Source organism: Capra hircus, chromosome 10 (genome assembly GCF_001704415.2).
Source record: "Capra hircus breed San Clemente chromosome 10, ASM170441v1, whole genome shotgun sequence".
Classification (NCBI taxonomy): Eukaryota; Metazoa; Chordata; class Mammalia; order Artiodactyla; family Bovidae; genus Capra; species Capra hircus.
Genome location: NC_030817.1, coordinates 41706956 through 41734907, shown reverse-complemented (window position 1 = coordinate 41734907; position 27952 = coordinate 41706956). Strand labels below are relative to the sequence as shown.

The 27952-nt window shown below is 39.1% G+C and overlaps 1 protein-coding gene across 4 annotated transcripts in view; it reads left to right on the top strand.

Annotated features, from left to right (window-relative positions):
- CEP152 (centrosomal protein 152) overlaps positions 1-27952 on the top strand; it is a 102418-nt gene that overhangs the window by 17342 nt on the left and 57124 nt on the right. For all 4 annotated transcript variants that reach the window (XM_018054173.1, XM_013967153.2, XM_018054175.1 and 1 more), the window contains exons 3-12: positions 2030-2133; positions 2359-2431; positions 2510-2788; positions 3859-4024; positions 6937-7077; positions 8170-8309; positions 11510-11710; positions 18331-18478; positions 19590-19681; positions 20413-20576. In XM_018054173.1, coding sequence (XP_017909662.1) covers positions 2030-2133; positions 2359-2431; positions 2510-2788; positions 3859-4024; positions 6937-7077; positions 8170-8309; positions 11510-11710; positions 18331-18478; positions 19590-19681; positions 20413-20576 — 1508 coding nt within the window. The remainder of the gene's footprint in view (positions 1-2029; positions 2134-2358; positions 2432-2509; positions 2789-3858; positions 4025-6936; positions 7078-8169; positions 8310-11509; positions 11711-18330; positions 18479-19589; positions 19682-20412; positions 20577-27952) is intronic.

The following is a 27952-nucleotide window of genomic DNA, read 5'->3' as shown; positions in this document are numbered from 1 at the left end:
TATAAAACACTAAATACAATAGGGATGTTTTACTACTTGACAAGTTTACCTGTGGATCCAGAAGCATTTTGAGGAACTTAATTGCTTATGCTCAAATTAATTTTGTGGTGTCGCAAAGAAAGCTATAAGAACTGCTTAATTATTGTGTAGCTTTTTCTATCTTTATGGGAGGGGGTGGAAATTGTACTGTTTAGATGTTCCTATTAAGGCTTTTCTGAATTATAAGGCTCTGTACTTGAACTTCACTGAAGGTTTAGAAGAAAATGTTTTTTCTTTATAGGAGTCCTTATTTGATTTAAGTATAAAACATTTATTTTGATTTTATTCCCTGTGTTATATGTGGGTATAGTCGTTTTCCTTAAAGTTCTCGTACGTGCTTTTTCTCTCTGTGAATTTTGTCTTTGTAAAGTCACTTCGCCACCTTTCTCTTGAGTCCCTTTGTGGTTTCCTGCTATATTGATGTGTTCTGTTTTAGTGTTTGTTATTCTTTATATCTTTAGGTCAACTCTGATATGGCTAATTCGCAAAGTGACTTTTCAGTTACCTATGTGAGCAGGTGGCAAATAAGTCAAGGTCCTGGTTGTTAATATCGATTTCATCAAGATAACTTTTCATTGGAATAGGATATTTTTCTATTACTTCATTTTTAGAGAAACCAATGTATCGAGAACACCTTCAAACAAACAATCCACTCAATGTTAGAAATATGTATGTGGGTAAGGAAGTGTCCCCCTTCTCCACCTCACATACCCCATTCCATTCCCAAGTTTGACTTCACCAAAACTCTGTTAACAGTTGGGGCATTCTTTTCAGACATTTCTAAGGATAGTTTTATTTAACTTTTACCATATGCATTTTAAGAACATCTTTTAAATTATAAATGTAATACTCAGATATGTTTTATAGCTACACTTCATTTCTTTCATTCTAATGGCAGAGAAGTAGGGGAAAAAAAACCTGCCGTAGACTAAGCAACATCTCATTTTTTCTTCCGGATTTTTATAGAGTATTAATATCTTCAAAACTGATTTATTACATAATTTTATGGGATTGATTTATATACTGTGGAGGAACTCGATCAATTTACTAATAATCTAACTGATGCTTAGGTTTAAAGAGAAGTCATTATAAGCAGTCCTTTGACCCTTTAGTAGCATGTTTGAATCTTCTGATTATTACAAATTTTAAGTCGTTACATTGGGATTTGAAGACACTTACAGATATTGAAATTCAACAAATTAGACAATTCATTTGTCTCCTTGTCACAGTTTATCTTGAAACTTGAGTGAATTTAGTTGTTATAAGGCAGAATGCTAAAGATATGATTTTTCTGGAAAAAGATTGGAGAGCAAAATCATGTGCTCTTATGTCAGTTTTATTTATACTTTTGAGAGTACTGTATCCATAAAAACCTGAATCTTACAGCTTTCTTTCTACTCAACTGTTTATAAGAGCCAACCATGTGTATCTTTTCATCATTGGAATTGGATGGCTCTCTAGTAATTAGTTACTCCCCAAGAGGTTTCCATCATATTATTGGTGCTTCTAAGGGCTTCCAAGGCCACCTGCTGCTGCTGCTGTTACCACCACCTGGGTACAGTGCATCTGGCCACTCAGATTCCCAGGAGGGTGTCTGATTGCCAAGTCCTCCAGGTCTGATTACTGGTAGAACAGGATTCTGAGACTCAGATCTGCCCCCGGGATAACATGATACACTGATGGTGCCATTATTATGACCTGCTATGTTTGCCTAAAGAAGTTTTAAAAGCTTTCCTGCTGTGCGTATATCTGAATCTAAGACCTCTAGAAAAAGGTAAAGCCTTCCAATATAAATCCTGATATTTATGTGTTCCCCTTCCCCCAAGTGAGCTGACGAATATCATGCCTGTGGAATTTAAGACCTTTATTACATAGAGTAATTAGGAAATTCTTTGACTTCTACAGTCAAAATCTCTGGTGCCAAGGCAACTTTGGTTTGGTATCTTGGGTCTAAGCCAGTGTTGTATTGACGCTGACCTTCCTGTCTCAGTTGCAGCAGTTACTCACAGACCTGCCTCACGATATGCTGGATGATGACCTGTCTTCCCCTGAACTTCACTATTCGGACTGCAGCGAGGACGGCAGAGAGGAAGAGTAAGGACCTGAAATCCCTTGCGTTTGTATATCACAATGCTTTGAGTTTTTTTCTTTAGATACCCTGCAGGCAATAATAATAGATATGATTGTAAAATTGTAGACTACTTCTTAATCCTTTAGGTAAAATTTGGAGGGCACCCATGTTAAAATCTTGAGGTTCTCTATGGTGTCTCTGTCCAAATAGATGATAGGCTCTAATTTAAAATACTGATTTTTCCCAAGCACACATCATTCTGAGCAATTGGAGATGAACTGGACTGAGCATCAGGTGCTGCCTAAACCTCCAAATGTAAATGTAAGTATCTGGCATGAACTTGACTTTTAGGGTGGGAATAGATCTTAGTACTTTTCTCTTACTCTTGTTATCTAATAGGCCTATAATGAGATTCGGAATATATGTATTGGAGAGAAAAGTAGCAATGGCTGGGAAGAGAATCAAAGTAGAACTGAAGACCAGCATCCTGTCTACCATCCTGAAGGAGGTGGAGATGAAGGCGGAAGTGGTTATAGTCCTCCGAGTAAATATGAACAGACTGATTTATATCACCTTCCTGAAAACTTTAGGCCATATACCAACAGTCAGAAGCAGGAATTTAATAGCCAACCAACCAATGTAATTACATTTTCAGATACTCAAAGGAATCATTTTCAGGTATTGTAAAAACTTGACTTTCAAGAAATTTATGCATGTGTGTACACACATTTGCTGTGTGTGTGTGATTAAGAAATGTTTGTGGAAAGTGCAATAGTAACATTTAAGGACAAATAATGCTGAGGGTGCATTTATTCAGCCTCATGCTGAATTAGTCGTGCAGTTTTCTGTTTACAGTCTAATTAAATCATCTTAAATGAGAATTTTAAAATAGAGACTTCATGGAAATAATTAAACATGAAAAGTTAAGTCTGTCAAAGAACGGCCACCTTTGTCTACTGAGGCTTCTGGCTTCTACCATTAACCCTGCTCCAGTGAAAAGCTACGTTCAGGTACCCTGATAGAGTTAAAAGTGGTTAATGACGCCAGTCAGTTACCTTGATCATCTAGCTCATCACCCTTATCACAGATTTTGCATCAAATACTTCAAAGCTGATTATCTGCTGTGATGATACAGCAGTAGACAGGATGAATGTTAAGGAAAGAAATACTTTCCCCCTCTGCCTCTGGAGAGTTTGATGAATAAGACCTTAGGATACAGTTAGCTGCTTCTTAGATTTTCTCAATGACCATGAATGCCTCATTTCACTGGTAGATATTCTGTGTTACCTGATGACAGGATAAGTTTTTGGTTGTTTTAAGGTGGTCATTTCCCCTTTCTTTACCTTACTTACTTAATTTCCCCTTACTTCCTCTATAAAACATTATTCATCCCCCAAATGTTACTGAGTATTTATTACATATGAGTCATTGTATTATGTTATTGCATAGATATGTTTTCTAAATTATTCTTAAATGTTTATATATAATCTCACTGGAATTCTTGAGTTATTTATGGAATTGGTTCTATTATATGCTCAGAAGTTCAACTAAAATGTGTGAAATTACATATTTCAGGCTTTCTGTGAACTTTGTTAAGTAACAGTTAAGTGCTATTTTTAAGCAGAGATGTATATATAAAATTTGTAATTGTACCACCATTAAGTTTTATAACAAGTTGTCTAATTCAGATAATTTTTGAAGAAAAGAGCAAATCCTAATTGTCAACTTTGTCTCTCACCTTGTAATAGCAATTTGGTATGTCACAAGGTCCTAGCTGTCAAGCTTTGGAATCGTATAAAGTGACGTATAAACCTTTTCAGTCTTCTGCCCAGAATAATGGCTCACCAGCCCAGGACATTGCAGAAAGTGACACATTTGAAGGCCTGCAACAACAATTTTTAGGAGCTAATGAAAGTAGGTATCAAGTTTAAATTTCTTAACCACCTATTTGGAGAACTTTGAGCACCTGGAGCATGTTCAAGAATTATGATTTTAAGTAAGATAATGAAAATTTTTGAAAAGAGTCCAGTTTTAAAAGATATATCCTGAAGTTTGAATAAGCTGACATGAAGTCTAGAATTGACTTCAAATATCATGTTGTTGGGGGGTGAGTTTGCAGGGGGATGTAGATAAAGTGAGACTGGCCGTGAGTTCACAGTTGTTGAATCTAGGTGATGGTTTCATGGGGTTCATTGTATTCTTTTCTCTACCTTCTTCTATATTTGAAATTTCCCTTAATGAAAAATGAACCGAAATTTTCTCAGCTGTCTATTTCGGTCATTCTATTTGGTTAAGACTTAATTAGCTTTATATAGCATATCTTTCTTAACAGAAGCCTAAATTGGAAAATGAAATGTAGTTTTCTTTTCAATCTTAGATTTTTTTCATTATATAGAAATGTAATTTAGTAAGTCAACCATTATCTTAATTTTTTCTTTTGGTTTTTAGAGTTTTACTGTAATGGACAACTTTGATATAAATGACTGTATACTCAGAATGAAAACTAGGCTTACATTCAGGTTTAGTCCTGTGACAGTTGCTAAAAAATTTTCTTTTGAATAGTGTATGTATCGGTAAAAGTGCTACTAGGGAATTTTGAGGAGATCCAAACATTCAAAACTAAAAGCCAAACTTGACTAATCTGAATCTTTGTTTTCATACATCCAACTTTTGCCATCCTACTCTCTGGCATGTGAAATAACTTCTAGTTATTGCTGAAGAGCCAGTGTGATTCTAGAGTGTGAACACAAGTGTTGTCTTTGTATTTCATTTAAGAAGTGGGGGAAAAGTCATATCCGAGATTCTGGGTTTCCTGGGCTGCATGCACCAAAGAGAAAACTGAACTCCAGTGCCCTCACTTCATGGTGCTGCTTCCATCCTATGCTCAGGCTATAGGATAGTTGCAAGGGACACCTTTTCCCCCAGTGAGCTGACAGCAAATATGTGGGCAACCTCTCTCTGTTCCTAAGGTTTTGTGGAATGAAGAGATGAGGAGGTGGACAGTGTGTGTGGCATAACTCTTTTGGGGTTAAGTAAATAGACATCACAGCGGTAGCCTGACACCTTGGTGTTATTCTTTCAGTTCTGCTGTGTTCGGTTACATTTATATTGCCTGGTCATTTTGCATATATCACTTTCATCACTTCCTTAACAATCTGCATTTTAACGATTCATTTTTTGTTAGTTACACATTTGCCTAAATTTGACATCTGAAAGTTAACTAACTTAATGGTAGTGCTGAACTTAGTGATTATAGGTTCTTAGTAACAGTAGTTTAAAAAGATGAGTTTGAAGAGAGTGACAACCCACTCCAGCACTCTTGCCTGGAAAATCCCATGGATGGAGGAGCCGGGTAGGCTGTAGTCCATGGGGTCTCGAAGAGTCGGACATGACTGAGCGACTTCACTTTCACTTTCCTGCATTGGAGAAGGAAATGGCAACCCACTCCAGTGTTCTTGCCTGGAGAATCCCAGGGGCGGGGGAGTCTGGTGGGCTGCCATCTCTGGGGTCGCACAGAGTCAGACACAACTGAAGTGATTTAGTGTTATAGCAAGGCTCCAGAGAGTTTGACTTGTAACAGTTTTCAGCCTTCAGTTGGGGGTTTCAACCATATCTCTTTTAAAAAAGAAGATTGTTTTATCTGTTAGCAAATAGTAGCATTGTTCTTATAGGAAAATATTCGTCATTGTGTAGTTAAAAGATTATCCTGCTTCTGCGAATCACTTTTTTCTTTTTCTCCTCCAGTGATTTTTTAGTTAAGAAATAAAATGACTTTATTTCTGAAAGGAGACCTCAAAGTTTTTTTATTAATCTATTCTTTAATTTATTAATTCAGCAGTTATTTGCCAGTGTAAATGAGTTCATTCTTGCTTACAGTAAAATATTTTGAGAAGGATGTCTAGAAATTTTCTTTGAAAATGGTTTTATAGAAGTCGATGTACTTTTATTTTTCAACTTAATGAGAGCTTGGAGCTCTATTCCATTGTTATTGGTATATACTTATTTTTCATTAGCCCAAATGGTAGTGATTCAGAGGTACACATTAACTAGTGTCTTTTCAGACTTTCCTGGCAGTGACCATAGTAAGAAGTACATTTTTTTTTTTTTGCATTGTGATGAGGTCTACAATATTTATATACATATTGTATAAATAAGTTTCACATAGTAATACTTATTTATGCTACATGATACACTCTGATCATATTCTGTCTTGTTATTCCCATACCAAAATCTGGACCTTCTTGCCTGCTTTCAATAAAGCCAATCTAACCAACACCTGGTGTGGTGAAGGAAGAAGTGTGAAAGTGTGTCACTGAGTTGTGTCTGACTCTCTGTGACCCCGTGGACTGTAGTCTGCCTGGCTCCTCTGTCCATGGAATTCTCCAGGCAAGAATACTGGAGTGGGTTGTCATCCCCTTTTCCAGGGAATCCTCCCACCTCAGGGCTTGAACCCAGGTCTTCTGCATTGCAGGCAGATTCTTTCCTGAGCCACCAGGGAAGTGCAGCATTTATGATAAGGTGCTGTAAGTGAAGTCCTGGGCAGCTGAGGCTTAAAAAGCTCAAACTCCTTAAATGGCCCCTTAAATGCTGCACTTGCCTTCACTGCAACCAGGTGTCAGTAGATTGGCTTTACTGCGTGCGGGTGAGCAGACCCAAGTTTTTGGCTCGGTAACATTGTTTATTAAAAATGTGAGTCACAATCTCCTGAATTGATTTCATGATACCCTAAGTTGTATTTGCAGTTTGATAAAACATTACCTGAAATGACCACAAATTTATATTTTGATATGCTTTTATCTAATAAATTGTCTTTAATTCCCAAGCAGACTCTGCAGAAAATATGCAGATTATTCAACTTCAGGTTCTTAACAAAGCTAAAGAGAGACAACTGGACAATTTAGTTGAAAAGTTAGATGAGAGTGAACGTCAAGTTAGATATCTGAATCATCAGCTTCTGATAACCAAAGGTAAGGAAACAAATGTTGGGTGCTGTTTGAGGTCTGTAGAGCTAGATAGCTTGTTTCCAGTAACCTCATTTTAAATATGAAGCGTAGAGATTTGATGCACTTGATGTAGGGCTCACGATGAATCAGTCAGAGCAAAACAAAAATCCAGGACTTTTGACACGTTGCCTTGGACTTCCTTCCAGAACATACATTTTGAGATCCTCACTTTTTCCCCCTTTTTTCTATTCTGTTAGACTAATAGAATCAGTGAACATTATATAAATATGCTGATAGCATTCCATCTCAAAAAGCTGTCGATTCCTTATGTAGTTTACGTTGGATAAAGTATTCCAATTCCCAGAGAGACTTGTGTTTAGTTTGCAGTATGTTTTCTGAGCTATGAATTAGCATAACATTTCAATCCAAGTAAGAGAGTTAGTGATCCTGAACTGCTTGGAGAGTGCCAAGGAGAAAATGTGGTCATCTCTGGGAGAAGCAGAGTGTAAACACAGATTTCAGATTATAATTGCTCACTCTGTGCTTTCTGTAGTTTCGGTCAGTGTTGAACTCTCATTTGTAGAATAATTTTGTGACTGAACTCCAGCTTATTTCAAACTTAATTGATAGTGAAAAGATCTTTTTGTAATGCTCATGAAATTTGTTTTGAGTGAAGAACTTGTGAACTGTTACAGTAAAGTATGTGGGAAGAATTAAAGACTAGGTGAATTTAAGAGGTCATTGAAAGTATGTATAAAAAGTAATTTTTCCTCGGAGTATTTCTTTGTTCCACAGGGGCTTGTCCTATCTATGTAGCTTCTCAAATAACAGATATTGAAATGATTTTTTAGGGAATCTTTTGGTCCCTAAAGGGATACAATAAGATTTTTAAAGAGAGTGGTGGTGGTTCTGTAAAAAAAGAATTTTTTTAATGTCACTCACATTCTTTTTTTGAAGCTTTTCTAATTTTCTCCAAATCAAGTGAAGTTCATTATCGGAACTGAATTAAATGCAGCAACATTTATATGTGATAAAGATCTGATATTTGATAGATTGTGGCAATTAGGATCCCTCTGCAGTAACATATTACTTATATACAATTTTTTAATGTTCTAGATGAAAAGGATGGTTTGGCCCTCAGCCTTCGAGAATCACAGAAACTCTTTCAGAATGGAAAAGAAAGAGAAATACAGCTTGAAGCACAAATAAAAGCACTGGAGACCCAAATACAAGCATTAAAAGCCAGTGAAGAACAGGTAAATACTTGATCTTCATTATTTATGGTAAAAAGTTGTTGATTACAATGAAATGTTGGTTGCTTAATGTTTTGTGTTGTGGGGCTAAATTTAGGAAAACTTTTGACGTTTACACATTCTTCTCCCCTAAGTCAGTCTACGTTTCTTTCCTTTTCCTTGGGGGAACAGGTCTCCCGTTCACCTAGTCATCTATCCACCAGATATCTGGAGGAGAGCTCGGCTTCTGTGTTCCTTTGTCTAGTCAGCCACTACGTTGTACTGAGTCTCCTCATTTCTGTCCACATGTCCCTAGTTCAGTATTTTATCGTCTTTTGCAGAAGTCTCGTATGTAGTCTCTAATCTTTTACCCCTTCTCTTCTTTCATCTGGCCATCTGAGTAATCTTTCTGAAGCACAGTTCCAGTTATGTCTTTCCCTTACTTAAAGTCCTTCAATGACCTTGCTTTATTTGTGGGATGAAATAGGGTGTCAGGATGACCATCTGATCTTGCCTTTCCCTCCTTCACTCTTAAACCCAATAGTCTGTTTTTATGTACTCATATGTGCTGTCTCTTATCACTGGAATGCCCTCTCCTCAGCACATTGCTATTTGATTAACAAGCCCCTGCTCAAGGCTTTTCTTTTCCTAAGTCTTCCCGTTTTCTTCCTCAAGTCGGATGATCACATCTGTTATAACAGACCTAGAATAATCCTGAAGGCCAGAACGGGTTGCCCTCATCTTAGTAACCTCACCACATAAGCCCAGAACCTGGTACATTATAGGTGGTCAGTACATGGTGAGTGAGTTATAGTGTTCAAAATTTACCTAACCTCTGATTTTTTTTTTTCTTACATATTTTTCTTTTCCTGCTCTGATACTATCACAAGTATAGTTTTGTCTTGTGTTTTGAAATCTGATAAACAAGGGCTACCCTTATAATTCTTAAAATATTTAGTAGCTCTTTTTTACACTTTTCCTTCTAGATCTTGCAAATCAACTTCCCATGCTTTATAAAAAGTCTTGTTGGGATTTTGATTAGTGAAGCATTGTGTTTACCATTTTATGGATGGTTAACCAAGTCTTGGCGAGGTCACATTACTTTTCCAGGATTACAAAGCTGGTTACTGACAAAGCATCAGAAACTAAATTTTCTGACTCCAACAGACTAGCCTTTGAAGTGGTGGCACATTCTTTGATTAATGAGAAGGGTGGCCATTTGATCATGGGAAATAGTCACAAGTCATTGGTAGCCACGCCTGGCAGTGAATGATTCATGTGGGTAATGCCGTTTTGGTGGTTACAAACAAAAGTGACTTGGTTCTAGATGAGATTTGTGGCTAGTTCTGAGGATGGAAGGGTTTAAACAATGTTGTCTCATGTCTGGTTCTTTCTCAGCCATCAGTTCTTAGCTGAAAACAGAGAGGACTCTGAAGTAGTCTATTGCCTCTCATTCCCACTCCCCTCTATTGTGCCATATTTTATCACTCTATTTTAAAACCATCTGAAATTATCTCATCTGTTTACTTATTGTCTGTCCCTTTTCACCAGAAAGTAATAAGACTTTAGGCCTTGGCTGTCTTGTCATCCTGTCCTTAAGTGCTTGGAACCCTGCCTGGCACAAAGTGTCCACATCATTTACTGAACAAATGATGAATGTCTTAAGTAGTTTAAGTGGTATTGGGATAAATAGGCAATCTCTGGAATAGAATGAAGAAGCGACCTCATTTGAAATTTTTCATTTTTATGTGTAATATAGACTATCATTTTTAAAAATTTTTTGAAAAATGATAGTTATTAAAGAGTTGCTTTTATGTCACAATCTACTATAAGTTAGAACTTGCATTTATAAAAAATAACACAGTATAAAATTAAATTAAAAATTAAATAAATTTTAAAAAGCAGCAGAACCACCAAGTACATTAATTTTCTATTGCTGCTTTAACAGATCCCCACAGGCTTAGTGGCTTAAAACAGCACAAATTTATTACCTTACAGACAGAAAGTCAGAAGTCTGACATGGCTCTCATTGGGCTAAAATCAAGGTGTCAGTAGAGCTCTGTTGCTTTCTGGAGATCGAGGGGAGAATCCCCTTTTTTGCTTTTTCCAGCTTCTAGAGACCCTCTGCATTCCTTGGTGTATGGTCCATTTCCATTTTCAGAGCTAGCAGTCACAATTCTGACTTTTTTTTTGCCTCCATTTTCATCATTAAAGTACCCTTCTGGATACAGTGGGTCCACCCTGGTAATCCAGGTCAGTCTCCTTATTTGAGGTCATCTGGTTAGCAACTTTAATCCAGTCACAACCTTAATTTCCCATTGTCATGTGACAGAACGTATTCACAGGTTTCAGGAATTAGAACATGGGTATCTTGTGGGAGTTGTCAGTAAACCTGCTACACAATTCCTTCTCCACAACCATACAGTTACAGTTTAAAAAGCCTCCTTTTTAGTACATGACCACTGAGAAGTTGCATCAATCTTTCCAGCAGCAGTTGTCTTTACCCTCCCTTCTGCCTCCCTCCCCGTCCCACCCCTCATGTCTGATTCATGCTGCTCTTTGGCAGAAACCAACACAATTCTGTAAAGCAATTATCTTTCAATTGAAAAATAAATAAATTTTTTAAAAAGTTGTCGTTTTTCCATGACCTAACAATTGGACTTCCCTCCAACACTTGGAGCTCAGAGCGATGCAAACAGCACTGAGATGGGTATAGACGCAGCAGATTCCTTGCCTGGAACCCACATTGCTATCATGTTGTGCAAAATCTTCTCTTGCTTTCCTCAGACACTTCCAGAGTCTTTTTCTCTGTGAATAATCATTCCAGCAACCATGGGCCTGGTGGATCCCAGCTAGGCAACTAGAGCCACCGTGGGGAGACCTTTCTTCTCTTTGTTCTTGTCCTTGTTGTTTAGTCACTCAGCCATGTCCGACTCTTTGCAACCCCATGGACTGTAGCCTGCCAGGCTCCTCTGTCTATGGGATTCTCCAAGCAAGAATGCTGGAGTGGTTGCCATTTCCTACTCCAGGGGATCTTCCCCACCCAGAGGTTGAACCCCACGTCTCTTGTGTCTCCTTCATTGGCGGTGGGTTCTTTACTACTGAGCCACCAGGGAAGCCCCTACTTTCATTTAGTTAAGCATGGTTGAGTTTTAGAATTAAAATTCATGAAGATAGCACAGAGTCAGAATACTGTAAACGTGTATCCTGTGTGTATTTTCTAGATGATTAAAAAGTCCAGAACTACTGAGATGGCCATGGACAGCCTGAAGCAGCAGCTGTTGGACCTGCATCAGTCCGAATCGCTTCAGCGCACGAGGGAGCAGCATGAGAGCATCGTGATGGGCCTCACAAAGAAGCATGAGGAGCAAGTGCTGTCCTTACAGAGGAAGTTGGATGCTACCCTTATTGCACTGAAGGAACAGGTTGGAATGATTTCAAATAGCAACTATTACAAACAAGTAAAGCCATGACTGACATCTTGCAGTTCATCATATAGAAATGCTGGGTGTTTACAGTAGGTATTTGAGTATGAGTAAAATTTAAAAGCCCGAAGAATTTTTATCTATGGATATGCCCCGAAGGCATACTTTTGGAAATCCTTCCTCTGGTAGGACTGGTTAGTGCTTTCTCAGTTCTCATATTACTACTACTTCATTTGTCAAATATTTATGCATATTGTTTATATGTCTTCAGTTCAGTTCAGTCGCTCACTCGTATCTGACTCTTTGCAACCCCATGAATTGCACCACACCAGGCCTCCCTGTCCATCACCAACTCCCGGAGTTTACCAAACTCATGTCCATTGAGTCGGTGATGCCATCCAGCCATCTCATCCTGTGTCGTCCCCTTCTCCTCCTGCCCCCAACCCTTCCCAGCATCAGAGTCTTTTCCAATGAGTCAACTCTGCGCATGAGGTGGCCAAAGTACTGGAGTTTCAGCTTTAGCATCAGTCCTTCCAATGAACACCCAAGACTGTTCTCCTTTAGAATGGACTGGTTGGATACCCTTGCAGTCCAAGGGACTCTCAAGAGTCTTCTCCAACACCACAGTCCAAAAGCATCAGTTCTTCGGTGCTCAGCCTTCTTCACAGTCCAACTCACATCCATATATGACCACTGGAAAAACCATAGCCTTGACTAGACGGGCCTTTGTTGGCAAAGTAATGTCCCTGCTTTTGAATATGCTGTCTAGGTTGGTCATAACTTTCCTTCCAAGGAGTAAGCGTCTTTTAATTTCATGGCTGCAGTCACCATCTGCAATGATTTTGGAGCCCCAGAAAATAAAGTCTGACACTGCTTCTACTGTTTCCCCATCTACTTCCCAAGAAGTGATAGGACCAGATGCCATGATCTTCATTTTCTGAATGTTGAGCTTTAAGCCAACTTTTTCACTCTCCTTTTTCACTTTCATCAAGAGGCTCTTTAGTTCTTCACTTTCTGCCAAAAGGGTGGTGTCATCTGCATATCTGAGGTTATTGATATTTCTCCCGGCAATCTTAATTCCAGCTTGTGCTTTTTCCAGCCCAGAGTTTCTCATGATGTACTCTTCATATAAGTTAAATAAGCAGGGTGACAATATACAGCCTTGACATACTCCTTTTCCTATTTGGAACCAGTCTGTTGTTCCATGTCGAGTTCTAACTTGCTTCCTGACCTGCATATAGGTTTCTCAAGAGGCAGGTGAAGTGGTCTGGTATTCCCAACTCTTTCAGAATTTTCCACAGTTTATTATATGTCTTAGAAGATTCCAAACTGAAAAGAAGAAGTGTTCTGGGAGCTGGCCTGAAATTGAGTGGTTGTCCTGGGAGATTAACCAGGAGAAGACCTTTCTTGGGTTTCCCAATGTTTGGTTATTAACTTGTCAGTAAATATTGTCTAGAAATGATTCTTGGGAGAAGAGTTGGTTTTGAGACTAGCATAATAAATAGGGAAGAGATTCTGATCTGAACTCATTTAGATATGAAACATGAGCGTGTTTCACAGTTTTTATTTTAGCTTTGCCCCAAAGGGAATAAAATGTAACCCAGGTGGTGGGTTTCCTTGTGCTCCAGAACCCCAGATAATCAGTTGAATGAATAAAATTTCAGGGATTGTCTTCCTCAATGTCATTTCAAAATTAATTTAACCCAAGGAAAGAAGAGAAGAATATTAAGATGTGAGGATCTAGAAAATCCCACCCCACGTAAAATTCACACTGATTTGGGTTGTTTTTTCTTATTTATACAGCTGACTCTAAATTTTTCCACGATTTAGGTAGAGTACTATAAAACTGCATTATTGGGAATGTTTGTATATCGTTTCATTTTATTTCACTTTTATATGTGTTTATATGAATTTTTATTGGATTTATTTTCCCATATAGATTTTTAAAAAATTCTTTTTATGTAGAAAAATACTGTGAATTTGATTAGTGTGAAGGACAAGTAGAGGGTGGGGAAAGACCAAGACTTTGACAAATAATTAAAGTCTAGAAAAAAAAGGTAAAAAAAGAAAATTTATTAAAGTCTACTTTCTGTAATATTAAAACAGAATTTGAGATATGGTTTTATTAAGCATGGCTCTGTTTGGATAGCAGTGTGAAAGCTGCTGTGGAGAGTGGTGCTTGCTCAGATGATGAGAAGAGTCGGTATCAGTGGCTTTTCCACGTTGGTTTGGGGATCTCTCCATTCTCTGCTGACTTAGGCGCACTTACACAGGGGCAGCCTGGGAGCAGTTCCCAGTGTGTTTCAACCCCTGTACTTGTTCCATTCACTTTTCTCTCCTCTTCCAACCCCTCAGTTGAAGAATCCTAGACTAGAACACAGAACAGAGTCTTCATTCTGTGCTGACTGGGCTTCAGATCCCTGAACCATACAGTGAAGGTGTTGATTAAGGTCTTGTCTACTGTTACATTCTGTCAGTGATTTTTCTTTTTTCTTTTATTTAAAATGGAGCATAGCATAGCACTGATGTTCGCTTCTGCGTATTGTTCCATAACTGCTTTGCAAAGTGGTGATTCCAAAGTGCCTAGTGTTTTTTTCTTTCTGGGAATGCTTTTCTTTTTTGGTATCCTTTTCATGCTGTCCATTTGCTATCATTTGGCTCAGCAGTATTTTTAATAAAAGGTCAGTTCATATTATCTCCGAATCCAAGCTGAGAGTCCTAATTGGAAAAGGTGCTGTAAAGATCAGCCAAGAGCCAGGGAGCTGGCTGCCTGTAATCAGGAAGATGTATGAGTGTGTTCTATAGAGACGGGCAATTTAGATTTTCTTACCATAACTGGTAACCATACATACATACTGCCCCTTGTCCTTTTTTTTTTTAATATAAAAGTTATTGAAGAGCAAAATCGTTCCCTTTTTGATAAGCCTTTTCCTGCTCCACTCCACTCAGCAGGTTACAAAGAAGAATAAAACAACTCTTGAGAAAGAGTAGCATGGAGATAACTTGATGTAGCAGATGAACAAGTTTGCTAATGTCTGGGTTCTCAGGGGCTCTCACATAGTCACACAACTGTGTACCTGAGTACATGCCAGTGTTACCTGAGTAGATGATCACACATTGTGTGATTTGTGAGTGACAGATTGTTAACCTGGCATCTCCTAAAGCAGTCCATGTCTAGGCTCCAGGGAGCTCATGAATCTCTGCAATTGTGAGTGTGATTTTCTCTTGGGTGTCAGTATATGTAGTTTTCTTTGAGAAGACCCATGAGCTTATTCAGATTTTTCAAGAGGTTCAGACCTCCGCCTTGCAAAAATTTGAAAATCACTGCTTTGTGAAAAACTTGCTCTTGGAGGGAAAGGACTATACTTGTAAAATAATCATATTATTTCATTTGTTCAGCAAACTTTTACTGAAACATCTAAACATCAGGATGTAGACAAAGTTTCCATAGATTTAAATCTGTTTTGAAAGACAAAAGTCAATGCAGAAGCTACCTAATTCCACATGACGGGAGGAGTAGCAATCCATCATATAATCGTGTTTATATGTGTTATGATTTCTGTGTAACTCATGTATTTTGAGAAATACATGGCATGCAAAATTGTATTACTAATTTAATATTTTCTTTAAGTCATCAGCTTTTCTGGTAGAAAGGATTGTACACACACTCAACATGTAGCAGTTCTTGTTATTTTGGCTGTGTTACTCTTGGGTTTTGTGTGTGTGTGTGTGTGTGTGAGACAGAGAAGATGAGAAGAAATGAGCTCTTGCAGCTCATGATGTTCCTTCGCTGACGGAATGCTTATAGCCTGCTATCTCTGAGGTGCTTTCCCCCAGGTGTCTCCTTTCTCTTCCGTTCATAGAAGTGTCATATCCTGAGACCTCTGTTCAGGTGTCTGAACTGACTTCCACTTCTTTCTGATACTGGTAGACATCTCTGATTAGCTCCTTGGTGGGTTAAGTCTTTCTTCGTTCTGGTCTTCTTGAAATCTTCAGCTTCTGTTGAAGTCATGGACTTTAGTTTCTATGTTATGACCTTCAGCTGATCTATCTTCTACTCTTTTATATGTATTTAAGCACTTGCTGTTGACTGAGAGACTCCAGCAGACCTGTGTGCATGTGGCTTAATTCTCATTTTTTTTCCTTTGTGCACTACAAATCTGTTCAATTCTATTTCATCTCGTAGGTTCAGCTGTTATCTCTTTATCACTGCAGTTGTTTCATTCAGTCTTCAAAGACATCTGCCTCTATCAATCTTGAACTGAATGTTCCCCCTCAAGCTAATTGCAGAAAAGATAGAACCATTTATTTTGATTTTGTTTCTTGGTGTTTAAACTGCATTGTTTTATGAGTATAATCTGTTTTCCTGAACTTGTCAACAGGAAACAGCATGGCTTAATTGATTGTTGCCTAAGACCCCTGCCTCTGCTCCCCTGCATTCTGCCATGTAGCTTTTGGGGATCTTAGGTCCCTGACCAGGGATTGAACCAGAGTCTTGGCAGTGAAAGCCCAGAATCCTAACCACCAGGCCACCTGGGGGACTCTTAATTAGATTGTTGCATATAGTCAAATTATTTCCATGGTCTGCCTCTTCATTGTAATAGTTTTCATAAATTACCTTTTCTTGAACTCTTTTGGGCCGGTTCTCAGTCTCTTATAAAAGCTATTGTCACCTCCCCAGCACATAAATGTGAGTTGTCTCTCCACCTCTTCTTGCTCACACATTCACATTGTCATGACTATTAGCTCATTCGTTGTGTTTGCCATGTTACTCTGGTGCTTTAGAACCAAACTGGCCTGGGAATCAGCAGCAGTGTGCCAAGAGGTTTGCACTGTTGAATAAACATGGACCAGGTTCCAGAAGCTTCATTTTGCTCAAAAATTTGGTAGAAAAACTTTAAAGCAAACATGGCATGTTATGAAATAGAATACAAAATGCTCATGAATTTTTAAGCTAACAGAGGGAACTTCAGAGTCTCTTTGCTCTGCTTAAGGAGAATGTTAGTATCCCTATGAGGTGATGTGTTTTCTATTTGTAACCGTAAGGCATTATTAGGCTTTCGGTTCAGTTCAGTCGCTCAGTCGTGTCCGACTCTTTGCAACCCCATGAACTGCAGCACGCCAGGCCTCCCTGTCCATCACCAGCTCCTGGAGTTCACTCAGACTCACATCCATCGAGTCAGTGATGCCATCCAGCCACCTCATCCTCTGTCGTCCCCTTCTCCTCCTGCCCCCAATCCCTCCCAGCATCAGAGTCTTTTCCAATGAGTCACCTCTTCGCATGAGGTGGCCAAAGTACTGAAGTTTCAGCTTTAGCATCATTCCTTCCAAAGAAATCCCAGGACTGATCTCCTTTAGGATGGACTGGTTGGATCCCCTTGCAGTCCAAGGGACTCTCAAGAGTCTTCTCCAACACCACAGTCCAAAAGCATCAATTCTTCAGCGCTCAGCTTTCTTCACAGTCCAACTCTCACATCCATACATGACTACGGGAAAAACCATAGCCTTGACTAGATGGACCTTTGTTGGCAAAGTAATGTCTCTGCTTTTGAATATGCCATCTAGGTTGATCATAGCTTTCCTTCCAACGAGTAAGCATCTTTTAATTTCATCGCTGCAATCACCATCTGCAGTGATTTTGGAGCCCCCAAAAATGAAGTCTGACACTAAAGAATCAGGCCCCAAATGATTTGTCTGTCTCAAAGTCCTTTCTTGAAATGCCTCTTACTATTTATTTTCTTCAGGCTTCTTCAGGTAACTTCAGCCAATTACCTTGATTTACTTCTGTGCCTCTCACATGCTCTGCTATTTGCCTGGAATTCAGCCCATGTCACACTTCTTAAATGAGAGAGATGATGATTTCTTCTACCCGGCTTTGGGATTCCCATGGCTCATTACTTCCAAACACAGTTTCTTTTTGTAGACATTTGAATATATTATATACCTGCTCTAGATTCTCTATATATCCCCATGAAGTTACACATATGCACACATTTATCCTGTTTTTCTTTGTCATTTTTCAAATGTTTTTTGTAGCATTCACTATATATAAGGCACTATATAGGCACCTTCAAAGAGGCTGTTAAGAGAAAAAAGACATGTAAAAGATGGAAAAACATGAGAGAAACAGATCAAGTTTAAAACCAGTTCAGAAGAGGGAGAGCTACTTTTTGGCTATTCAGAATAGAGTGAGTTTCCATGTGTTTTGTCTGTATCCTTGCTGACTTGGGACACAGATTCCATGGTTCAAGGTGGTTTGCCTAGTGTGTACACACAATTATACTGAGAGTGTAAAATGCAAATAGGGATGTAATACATTTCCTTTGGCTTGAATAAAATCCAATTTTATAATAACAGTGTTGTAGGTATATAGTGCAGAGAGAGACTTTAGAAGCCATCAGATTCAAATTCAACCTAAAGGAAAACCAGACTGAGCAGTTGGTGACTGACCAGTTTGTTCTCCTGACTCAGACTTGTGCACTTGACCTTGTAAAAGAGGTGATCCTGTCAGGTAATGATTTTATATTTGACTTAAAATCCAAAGATGTAAGGTCATAATTATTAGTTTAATATACAATAACTGATTATGAAAAGGACTTCTTGGATGCTTTTCTGTTTAGGAAGATATCTGCTGTCATTTGAAAGATCAGGTTAAACAACTGGAAAGGAATCAAGAAGCAACCAGATTAGAGAAGACTGAGATCATTAACAGATTGACAAGAAGCCTGGAGGAGAGTCAGAAGCAGTGTGCCAACCTGCTGCACTCAGGTGGGTGTCTGTGTGGGTGCTGGCTCCCCAGAGGCTAGGAGAAAATGTGGAGCGAGCATAGTAGGATCCATGAATTACTGTAAAAATCCAGAAAAAAACAGAAAAGTTCATCAGTGACAATTTTTCTTAACATTTTTACTGGTGTATGTCTATGACGATGTGGTGTATTTTCATTAGATAATTGGGGAAATCCAGACAAGTATAAAGTAGAAAATAAAAATAGCCAATAATCCTACTATGCAGACAACTGTTAATGTTCACAAATGAACATGTATAGACAGTTCCCTGCTTCTGTACCTAATGCATTTTAAAACAAATGAAAGCTGGATGTGCAAAAATTGAATAATTCAGACGACAGGTACAATGTTTGAAGAATGGGTTATTCAAAAGCTGAAGTCTGTCTAAATGTGTGTGTGTGTATGTGTGTGTTTTGGGGGGGACAAAATTTGCATCATACTCCATTTAGGTCATTTCAGTTTTGTATCCTTTGTTCCACATGGCATTACTTACTGAGCCTTTTGGGTTGTCATTAAAGGCTTTGAAAATATGATTTTCTTTGGTTGCCTAATACTCCATCATTACTTTGCTTAACCATTTCTTAGATGCTCATTTTCTTCTGAGGAAACCCAATAAAGTCCTTTTTAAATGGGAACCTTTTAACCATTTAAAATATTAGGTTACTGGATTTCCAAGGGTACAATCCTAGTTTGCCTCTTATATGTGTGGAGGTGGGAGTGGTGGAAATAAAAGCATTCAGAGAGAAGCTAAGGGCAGCAAGATGTGGTTTTCTTATTGAAAGGTAGAAATGGGTTCTAAAGAATTTTCACTTTGGCGATCTGTGAGCGAGAATGTTCTGCTCCTATTAAAGGACTTGTGGAGTGTTAAGGTCTGTAGACATGGCTGGTTTAATTCATGGCAAGGTCACAGTAGCCCATGTCTTCAACTTCTCAAGGACCTTTGGGCAGCTGTACTAAATCTTGAAAATGTCAGCACCACACATACGCTTTCTGAGTCCCACCACCTATAGGCTCAGTGGATGCAAGTTCTTCTGTATGTCATAGGCAGTTTGTTCCGTTACATATGACGTATTCTGTGGTTCTTTCTCCCACAGGCTCAGTACAGGAGGTGGCTCAGCTCCAGCTCCAGCTGCAGCAAGCACAAAAGGCACTCGCTATGAGTGAAAACATGAGCAAGGCTTTGCAAGTGAGTGTTGCCACTAGGAAGAGACTTTCTGGGTAACTGAATTAGGCGATGGTTACCTCACCTTTCTGAACCTTGGATTTCTCTGTATATGGTGGCTGGACCATCTCCAATCCAGCCCACAGAAGTCATTCACAACCTTATCCACACAGCTGGGTAGCCAAGCCCAGGTCTGCCCACCTGTGGAGCAAGGGACCCATCGTTTCCTTCACATGGCACGTCCTTGCGTCTTGGGGTGTGTCCCAGAGATAGGTTTATCTACAGGTGTGGGAAACCTACAGTTCAACTACAGTCTTCTCACATCCTCCTCCAGTACCAGTTATGTTTCCCACTGGAGGAAGAGTTCAGTATCCCCTCCCTGGAAAGATGTATAGCATTTTGTGGCTTTTCACCACTGGCGGACAAAACCAGTCCCTCTGTCCACTGCTCTTATTCAACAGGCACTGCCACCAGCTTCTCAGCTCAAGGGAGGCTTTTTGTGGAGGACGGAATGCCAGTGAGGGAGGTGGGAGAGAGGTGTTTACATCTGCTTTCTCATTCACTTTATTTGTTCAGTTTACCTGAAAACCTTGATATGTGCTGTCCTTTGCATTTTTAATGTATGCCAAAAAATGGATTTGAAGTAGCATTTCTGCCTTCTGATGATCATTAAAATGAACTTTGAAAAATAGAAAGAATGACTGATTCCTTCTTATAAAAAAATGAAAATGGCTTTCAATTATTTTGTGTTTTAGGAAGAATTAAAAGAACTAAAAGATGAAATTTCTTTCTATGAATCTGCTGCAAAACTAGGAGTACTTCCAAGTGACTCAGAAGGAGAATTAAATGTAGAACTAACTGAATCATATGTTGATTTGGGTATTAAGAAAGTCAACTGGAAAAAATCCAAAGTTAAGAGGTATGGAGAAAATACTTTACTATAGAAGAATTCACATGAATAATATTGATGGTGCATAAGAAGCAAGTGGCACCAGGCATGAAATGAACTGCCCTGGGATTCCTTAGTACAGGACAGTTTATTTTAGTAACTTCTAATGAACTGCCAATGTCAGAAATCAAAATGAACAGAAACCCCAAGTGTTGCTATTATACTGTCTTAATACCAATAGGCACATCAGTTCCAGTAAGGTTAAAATAACTTAGTTAAAATATACAAGTTAAATTCTACTACTTAAATTATGTATCTGTTTTATTAAGGCAAGAGCATATTATTTTTATTATGTTAAAACTGCGTGTTGAAAGCAGCCATTTGTCAATGGTATATGAGAAAGTGAGCATTGATTTTCCCTGGAACCTTACTGTGACCTTATTTATTTATTTATGGCTACGCTGGGTCTTGGTTGCTGTGCACAGGCTTTCTCTAGTTGTGCGTTCGGGGCTACTCTCTCGTTGCGGTGCATAGGCTTCTCATTGTGGTGGCTTCTCTTGTTGAGGAGCATGGGGCTGTAGGGCACATGGGCTTTAGTAGTTGTGGTGCTCAGACTCAGTTGCCCTGCAGCATGTGGAATCCTCCCTGATCAGGGATCGAACCCACGTCCTCTGCATTAGCAGGTGGATTCTTAACCACTGGACCACCAGGGAAGTCCCTGTGACCTTACTTTTAAAATAGAGATTCTGTCTTTTATGCTTAATATGGATATTTTAATGCTGCTTATTTAACACATATATTTATAGGAATCTCGTGGAAGGGTGTGCGTCATTGTCCCTGCTGGTCCTAGCGGGGAAGAGAGTGGTCATGGTAGAAGAGGGAGCACACTTAGATATCATGAAACACTTAAAAGATAAACACAGGAAAGGATGTATAGTTTGAAGCACTTGCTGTTTGGAAGGGACCATGCAATGCTCTGGGAGAGGAGTACACAAGATGAAAGAGACGCTCTCTCTTCCCACAGGGAATTTATATTTTGTCTGATGAAGAGAGGGAGACACACTTGTAAGCCACTAAGTGCTGTGTGCTAAATGCAGTGCTTAACATACAAAGGGGGCATTTAGCCATTTCTTCTTCTGGCCTGGGATAAAGATGAAAGATAGGCTTATTTGGTTGCATTCAGGCTAAGGAAAGCCTTGAACGCATTCTTGAATGAAGTCACCAACTTCCAATTTATAGTTTAAGACTGAGTTTGCCATCATTAGTGTTTAGTCAAAGTGTTTACTACCTGGTGTGTTTCAAATATCATGCAACTAAATACAAACATATGAATCCTCTGAAAAGTTTGTTCCATAGTAAGTTTTAGAACTTAACTATTTTAATGCTGATTGCATTTTCAAAACAACAAAATGAGATGCAATAAATTAAGATCTCAGTCAGGTGATGCTGTGGAACACAATGTTACATTAGTTGAGTGAGGTTCAACTTATCTGGAAGTCAGTCTTTCAGTTCAGTTCAGTCGCTCAGTCGTGTCCAACTGTTTGTGACCCCATGAATTGCAGCACGCCAGGCCTCCCTATCCATCACCAACTCCCGGAGTTCACTCAGACTTGCGTCCATCGAGTCAGTGATGCCATCCAGCCATCTCATCCTCGGTCGTCCCCTTCTCCTCCTGCCCCCAATCCCTCCCAGCATCAGAGTCTTTTCCAATGAGTCAGTTCTTCGTATGAGGTGGCCAAAGTACTGGAGTTTCAGCTTTAGCATCATTCCTTCCAAAGAAATCCCAGGGTTGATCTCCTTCAGAATGGACTGGTTGGATCTCCTTACAGTCTTTAGGGACTCTCATCTCAACAGAGCACAACTACAATCCAGACAGACTCCAAGAAGCAAACAGCAGACCTGGATTGTGTGATATATTTGTTAGAAGCCACCTTGGGGCTCATACCCCAGGGCCATATTGACTTAGATTTGTTGGTACCCCGTGTGTGCACGTGGGTGCATGGTAAGTTGCTTCAGTCGTGTCTGACTGTTTGCGGCCCTATGGACTATAGCCTGCCAGTCTCCTCTATCCATGAGTTACCTGATATCCTAAGTGACCACGGAGTAAATGGGTTGGGGAGCTGGGAGAGGTGCTGCCAGGACTTCAGCTGGCCAGCTCAGTCTCAGCAAGGAGAGAGCGATAGGAACCCACAGTGCTGGAGCAGCCAAGCAGCAGGATAAGCAGCTTTTATACATCCAGGCCTGTTCTGACCCACATCAGAATGTCCACAATTGTGATCTGAGTTATCAAAGGAAGCCTTCAGCTTTGGTTAGTTAATTATCAGCAAAAGAGGATGAGTGCACTTTAAACAGATTTACATAAAAATTTAAAGTTAAAATGTAGTCATCTGGAAAATTGACTGCTGTGAATGGCTCATTTCCTGTTAATGCTGAATTAATTCTCAGGGGCCAGTGGAAAGAGCACGGTTTTTAAATCTAGAATTGTTTTGAATCATAGTTTTGCCTTTTTTTACTAACTTTCTGACCTTGGGCAAGTTTCTTAACTTTTCTGAGTCTATTTTCTTATCAGGCTTTTTCTATCAGGTAAGAGTATAGCATATCCCTTGGGGGCTTAAAACAGATAATGACTATAAAGGGCCTCATGTAATAAATTCTAGCACATATTAGGCATTTAATTAGTGGTAGCTGTTACTATATTATTTAAGAGATGCTTGGCTAAAATATACCATTGATCAGATTTTATATTAATCTTTTTTCTTGGAGTTTAATTCTTTACAATGTTGTATTTCTGCTGTACAACAAAGTGAATCAGCTATATGTATACATATATCCCCTTCCCTCTTGAACCTCCTTCCCTTTAATCAACTTTTGATTGGACACATTTAAATCTTGGGGAAAACGTGGGAGACATATTATTTTAGAGTTGGGAAAACTGGAGCTCAAAAGAGTGAACTCCTTAGCCCAAGAAGATGCTTAGCCACAGAACTAGTACTTCAGCCCAAAACTTGACTGTCATATAAATCCGTTGGTTCATATTTGCGAGACAGTCAAACCTGTTTGCCCTAAATTTCGTTCTTTTATGTTTTTTTTAAAAAGAGGATTAAAGATTTAGTTTCTGCCAAAAAAGATCTCTCTGCAGCTTATTATTTTATGCCATAATTAGTCTGGGAACTGGGTAAATAATACATGTATGTATATATGTGTGTGTGTTTATATATGTAGGTTTATCTTTGGTGTAGAGTTACTCCATCTTGACATTTACTAAAATATATTTACTTTGCCCTTTCTATTTAATTAATAATCATCACCCAGATCCTACAGTAATTTAAAGCACATCCCTGGGTTGTAGCCACTCATTCCGGGAAACAAACTCACTCAGAAGGACAATGCAGATAGTGGAGTGCAGTTTATTACACCGGCGGGCCCCAGACAGAGTCTCCTCTTAGCCAAGGACCCCGACCAGTTTTTGTGAAAACCTTATATACCCTAAGTGTATGTGCCCAAACCCACCTCCCCAAATTCCCTGAAACTAGTCTGAACAAAGGAAAAGAAAGATACAGTCAAAGATAACCTGTGATTCCTATGTCTTAGGCCTAGGTAGTTAACAGTGGACAATTATCAATAGGCCTGTGGTCATACCCTAATAAGCATAATAGAATTTATGATTCTGTTCGGTTACACAGACAACTGGGGGTCTTTTAGGTGACTGAAGGTCTAGGTACGAGCCCTGGGGCTCTTCCATGGAGGAGGTGCGTTGGGAGGGGGTCTGGTTTTCCAGTTGGTATGTCGTTTCCATAGATACTGGGCATATAGCTCAAAGTCCACAGTCCGGCCCAAGATGGAGTCCAGCTTTCAAGATGGAGCCTGTTCTGTTTCCTCCTTCACCTGTGGCTAATAAACTCTAGACATCACATGGCTATCATACCAAAAGGAATGCCAGTGTTCAACCAGGAAAGTGAGGGGTAACTAAAACAGGTGGTTCGTCATTGGGGCTAAGGCAGAAGATGTTCAGTGAAGTGCAGGATAAGTGAAGATATTATCTTAGGATCATCCCTCCCACCATTTGGAGAAGGCAATGGCACCCCACTCCAGTACTCTTGCCTGGAAAATCCTATGGACAGGGGAGCCTGGAAGGGTGCAGTCCATGGGGTCTCTAAGCGTCGGACAGGACTGAGTGGCTTCACTTTCACTTTTCACTTTCATACATTGGAGAAGGAAATGGCAACCCACTCCACGACTGAAGTGACTTAGCAGCTCCCACCATTGGCTACATGGCTCAGTAGGTAAAGAATCTGCCTACCAATGAGGAGATGCTACAGTTGCAGGTTTGATCCCTGGGTTGGGAAGATCCTCTGGAGGAGGAAATGGCAACTCATTCTAATATTCTTGCCTGAAAAAATCACAAGGACAGAGTAGCCAGGTGGGCTACAGTCCATAGGGTTGCAAAGAGGCGGACATGACTGAACACACACTTATTTCCTTAATATCCCTCCCACCAGCGCTTTAATGGATAAGAATTTAGCTTTGTTGTTGTTCAATCACTTTGAGGAAAAAGCAAAAGTATTCTTAGTTCAAAGTGGGAGGAGGTACAGGAGAGATTAGATTTGTACCTTTTCTTTGCTGAATCATGTTTCTTAGAACAAAAGGAAGCAACACTTTGCCAGTGTTGAGAATTTTAGTTCTTTATTGACTTGAGCTCCTTTCAAATCACTGACCCAAATATTAGCGGCTCCAAGCTTTTATTCCAAACTACCATCTCCCTCAAGCTGCTGCTTAGTAAACCTTAAGGGTTTAGCCTCAGTGCTCTATTTCACATTCATGGAATTGGAATAGCTAAATCTGCATGCAGCCTGCAGACAGCTTCCCTTCTTCCTTATTGTAGTTGGCTGTGAAGCTCAAATAATAAACATTTAACAAGTGGAAAGCCTTTCCCCTCTGGTCTTCTCAGCAGGTTTCATCAGGGACAGTTTATTTGGATTGAGGGGAACCGCCCTCCCCAGGGCTCACTAGTGAGCCTAATACAGAGCTGGTCACCACTGCTGACTTTTCCCTTTTGGAAAAGAAGAGAAAATTATTTTAGCTAGCACTTTCTCTGCTCTCTGACTTGGCTCTCTCTAGGAGTACATGGTGTGCTGTTTTAGTGGTCAGTGTTCAGTAAGAAAAGAAGCATAATTTGTTATCGGCTTGAAAGTTAGCTCACCATGTCGTATAGCACTGGAAGATGCATTTCAATATGTTTTATATTTCTTATGTAAATTATATGTATCTTATATATTTCTATATAAATAGAAGTGGGTTAGGTTGGTGAGATCTACACATACACACATATTTACACTATAATAACTATTTTAAAAGTTGTGTATATTGATAAACATGTAGTACACTGCCAAGAACTCCTTTTGTAACATTAAAAAACCCCTAATATTTTGTTCATCCTCTCTTTCTCTTTCTGTATACATATATGTATGTATATATACAGTATGCCTATATATGTGTGTATATATTTAATGTTTCATTTGGAATCATCTGAAACTGAAAAATTAGAGAAATTATGTTAATCTGGATCCTATTCTTTTTCCTTTTCCCTAGAAATAGGCTTTAATTTTTTAGGACAGTTTGATTTATAAGAAAATTAACATAGTACAAAGAATTACCCCATACTCTGCATCCATTTTTCCCTATTAACATTTACAACAGCATGGTACAACTCTTGAACTAATACTGATGAATTATTATTAACGAACATCCATAGTTTATTTAGATGTCCTTCGTTTTTACTTGGTGTTTTTTGTTTCGAGATCACATCTAGGATACCCCTTTACATTTAGTCATTTTTCCCTAGGTTCCTCCTGATTTTCCTTGTTTTTGATGACCTTGACAGTTTAAGAAATGCTGGTCAAGTGTTTTTAGGAGGGAAGACCCTCCTGGAATTTGAAGTTTTTCTCAGTGGGTTTTGTGGAGGAAGACTGCATAGATGAGGTTCTGTTTTTATCACATCACTTTCAGGGTACATACTATCAGCTGTTTATTTATTCTCAAATGCAGCTTTCTCCTCTTTTATGGAAACATTAGAAGATACCAGTTAAAAGCAGCCGTAATCTTACTTCCCCTCCCGGGAAGAAAACTACTGTTAACATTTTGGTATATAACTTCCACATTATCTGTTTTGTAGGTTTCTAAAAGATGAAATATTATTGAATATACTACTCTAAAATGTGTCTTTTAACTTGGTACGTTCTGAAATCCTTAGATATCAGTAAATATTGTTGTAAACACTTATCAGTGGATATTTGGAACTATATTTTAGTTCAGTTCAGTTCAGTTGCTCAGTCGTGTCCGACTCTTTGCGACCCCATGAATCGCAGCATGCCAGGCCTCCCTGTCCATCACCATCTCCTGGAGTTCACTCAGACTCATGTCCATCGAGTCCGTGATGCCATCCAGCCGTCCCATCCTCGGTCGTCCCCTTCTCCTCCTGCCACCAATCCCTCCCAGCATCAGAGTCTTTTCCGTGAGTCACCTCTTCGCATGAGGTGGCCAAAGTACTGGAGTTTCAGCTTTAGCATCATTTCCTCCAAAGAAATCCCAGGGTTGATCTCCTTCAGAATGGACTGGTTGGATCTCCTTGCAGTCCGAGGGACTGTCAAGAGTCTTCTCCAACACCACAGTTCAAAAGCATCAATTCTTCGGCGCTCATCCTTCTTCACAGTCCAACTCTCACATCCATACATGACCACTGGAAAAACCATAGCCTTGACTAGACGGACCTTAGTCGGCAAAGTAATGTCCCTGCTTTTGAATATGCTATCTAGGTTGGTCATAACTTTTCTTCCAAGGAGTAAGCGTCTTTTAATTTCATGGCTGTAGTCACCATCTGCGGTGAACCCAAGACAGGTGGGTCATGGTAGAGAGGTCTGACAGAACGTGGTCCAATGGCAAGCCACTTCAGTATTCTTGAGAACCCCATGAACAGCATGAAAAGGCAAAATGATAAGATATTTTAGTTAGTAATAAAAAAAAATTTTTTTAACCATAAGTAACGCAGTATTATAACTAAAAGCATACTTGTAGTCTGGTCTTTATTCACATCTTTGGTTTATTTCCTTAGATGTGGATGAATAATCTTGTCAAAGAGCATGCATGTTTGAGGCTTTTGATAGGTGGTGTTACTCGTATCTTGATAGTACCTATTTCTCTGTACCCTAGCCATTGTTGAAGGTTATCACTTTTCCCGTTTAAAAATTGTATGTAGTTAGATACATCACTTTTCCCTTTTGATTTCTTGATGGTATTTTTCTAGTACTTTTTATAACTTTGCTTTTTAAACCTTTTAAAACTGTAAAATATAACACACAAAAGTGTATGAAATATAAGTGTACAGCTTAATGTATGATTTTAAAATGAAT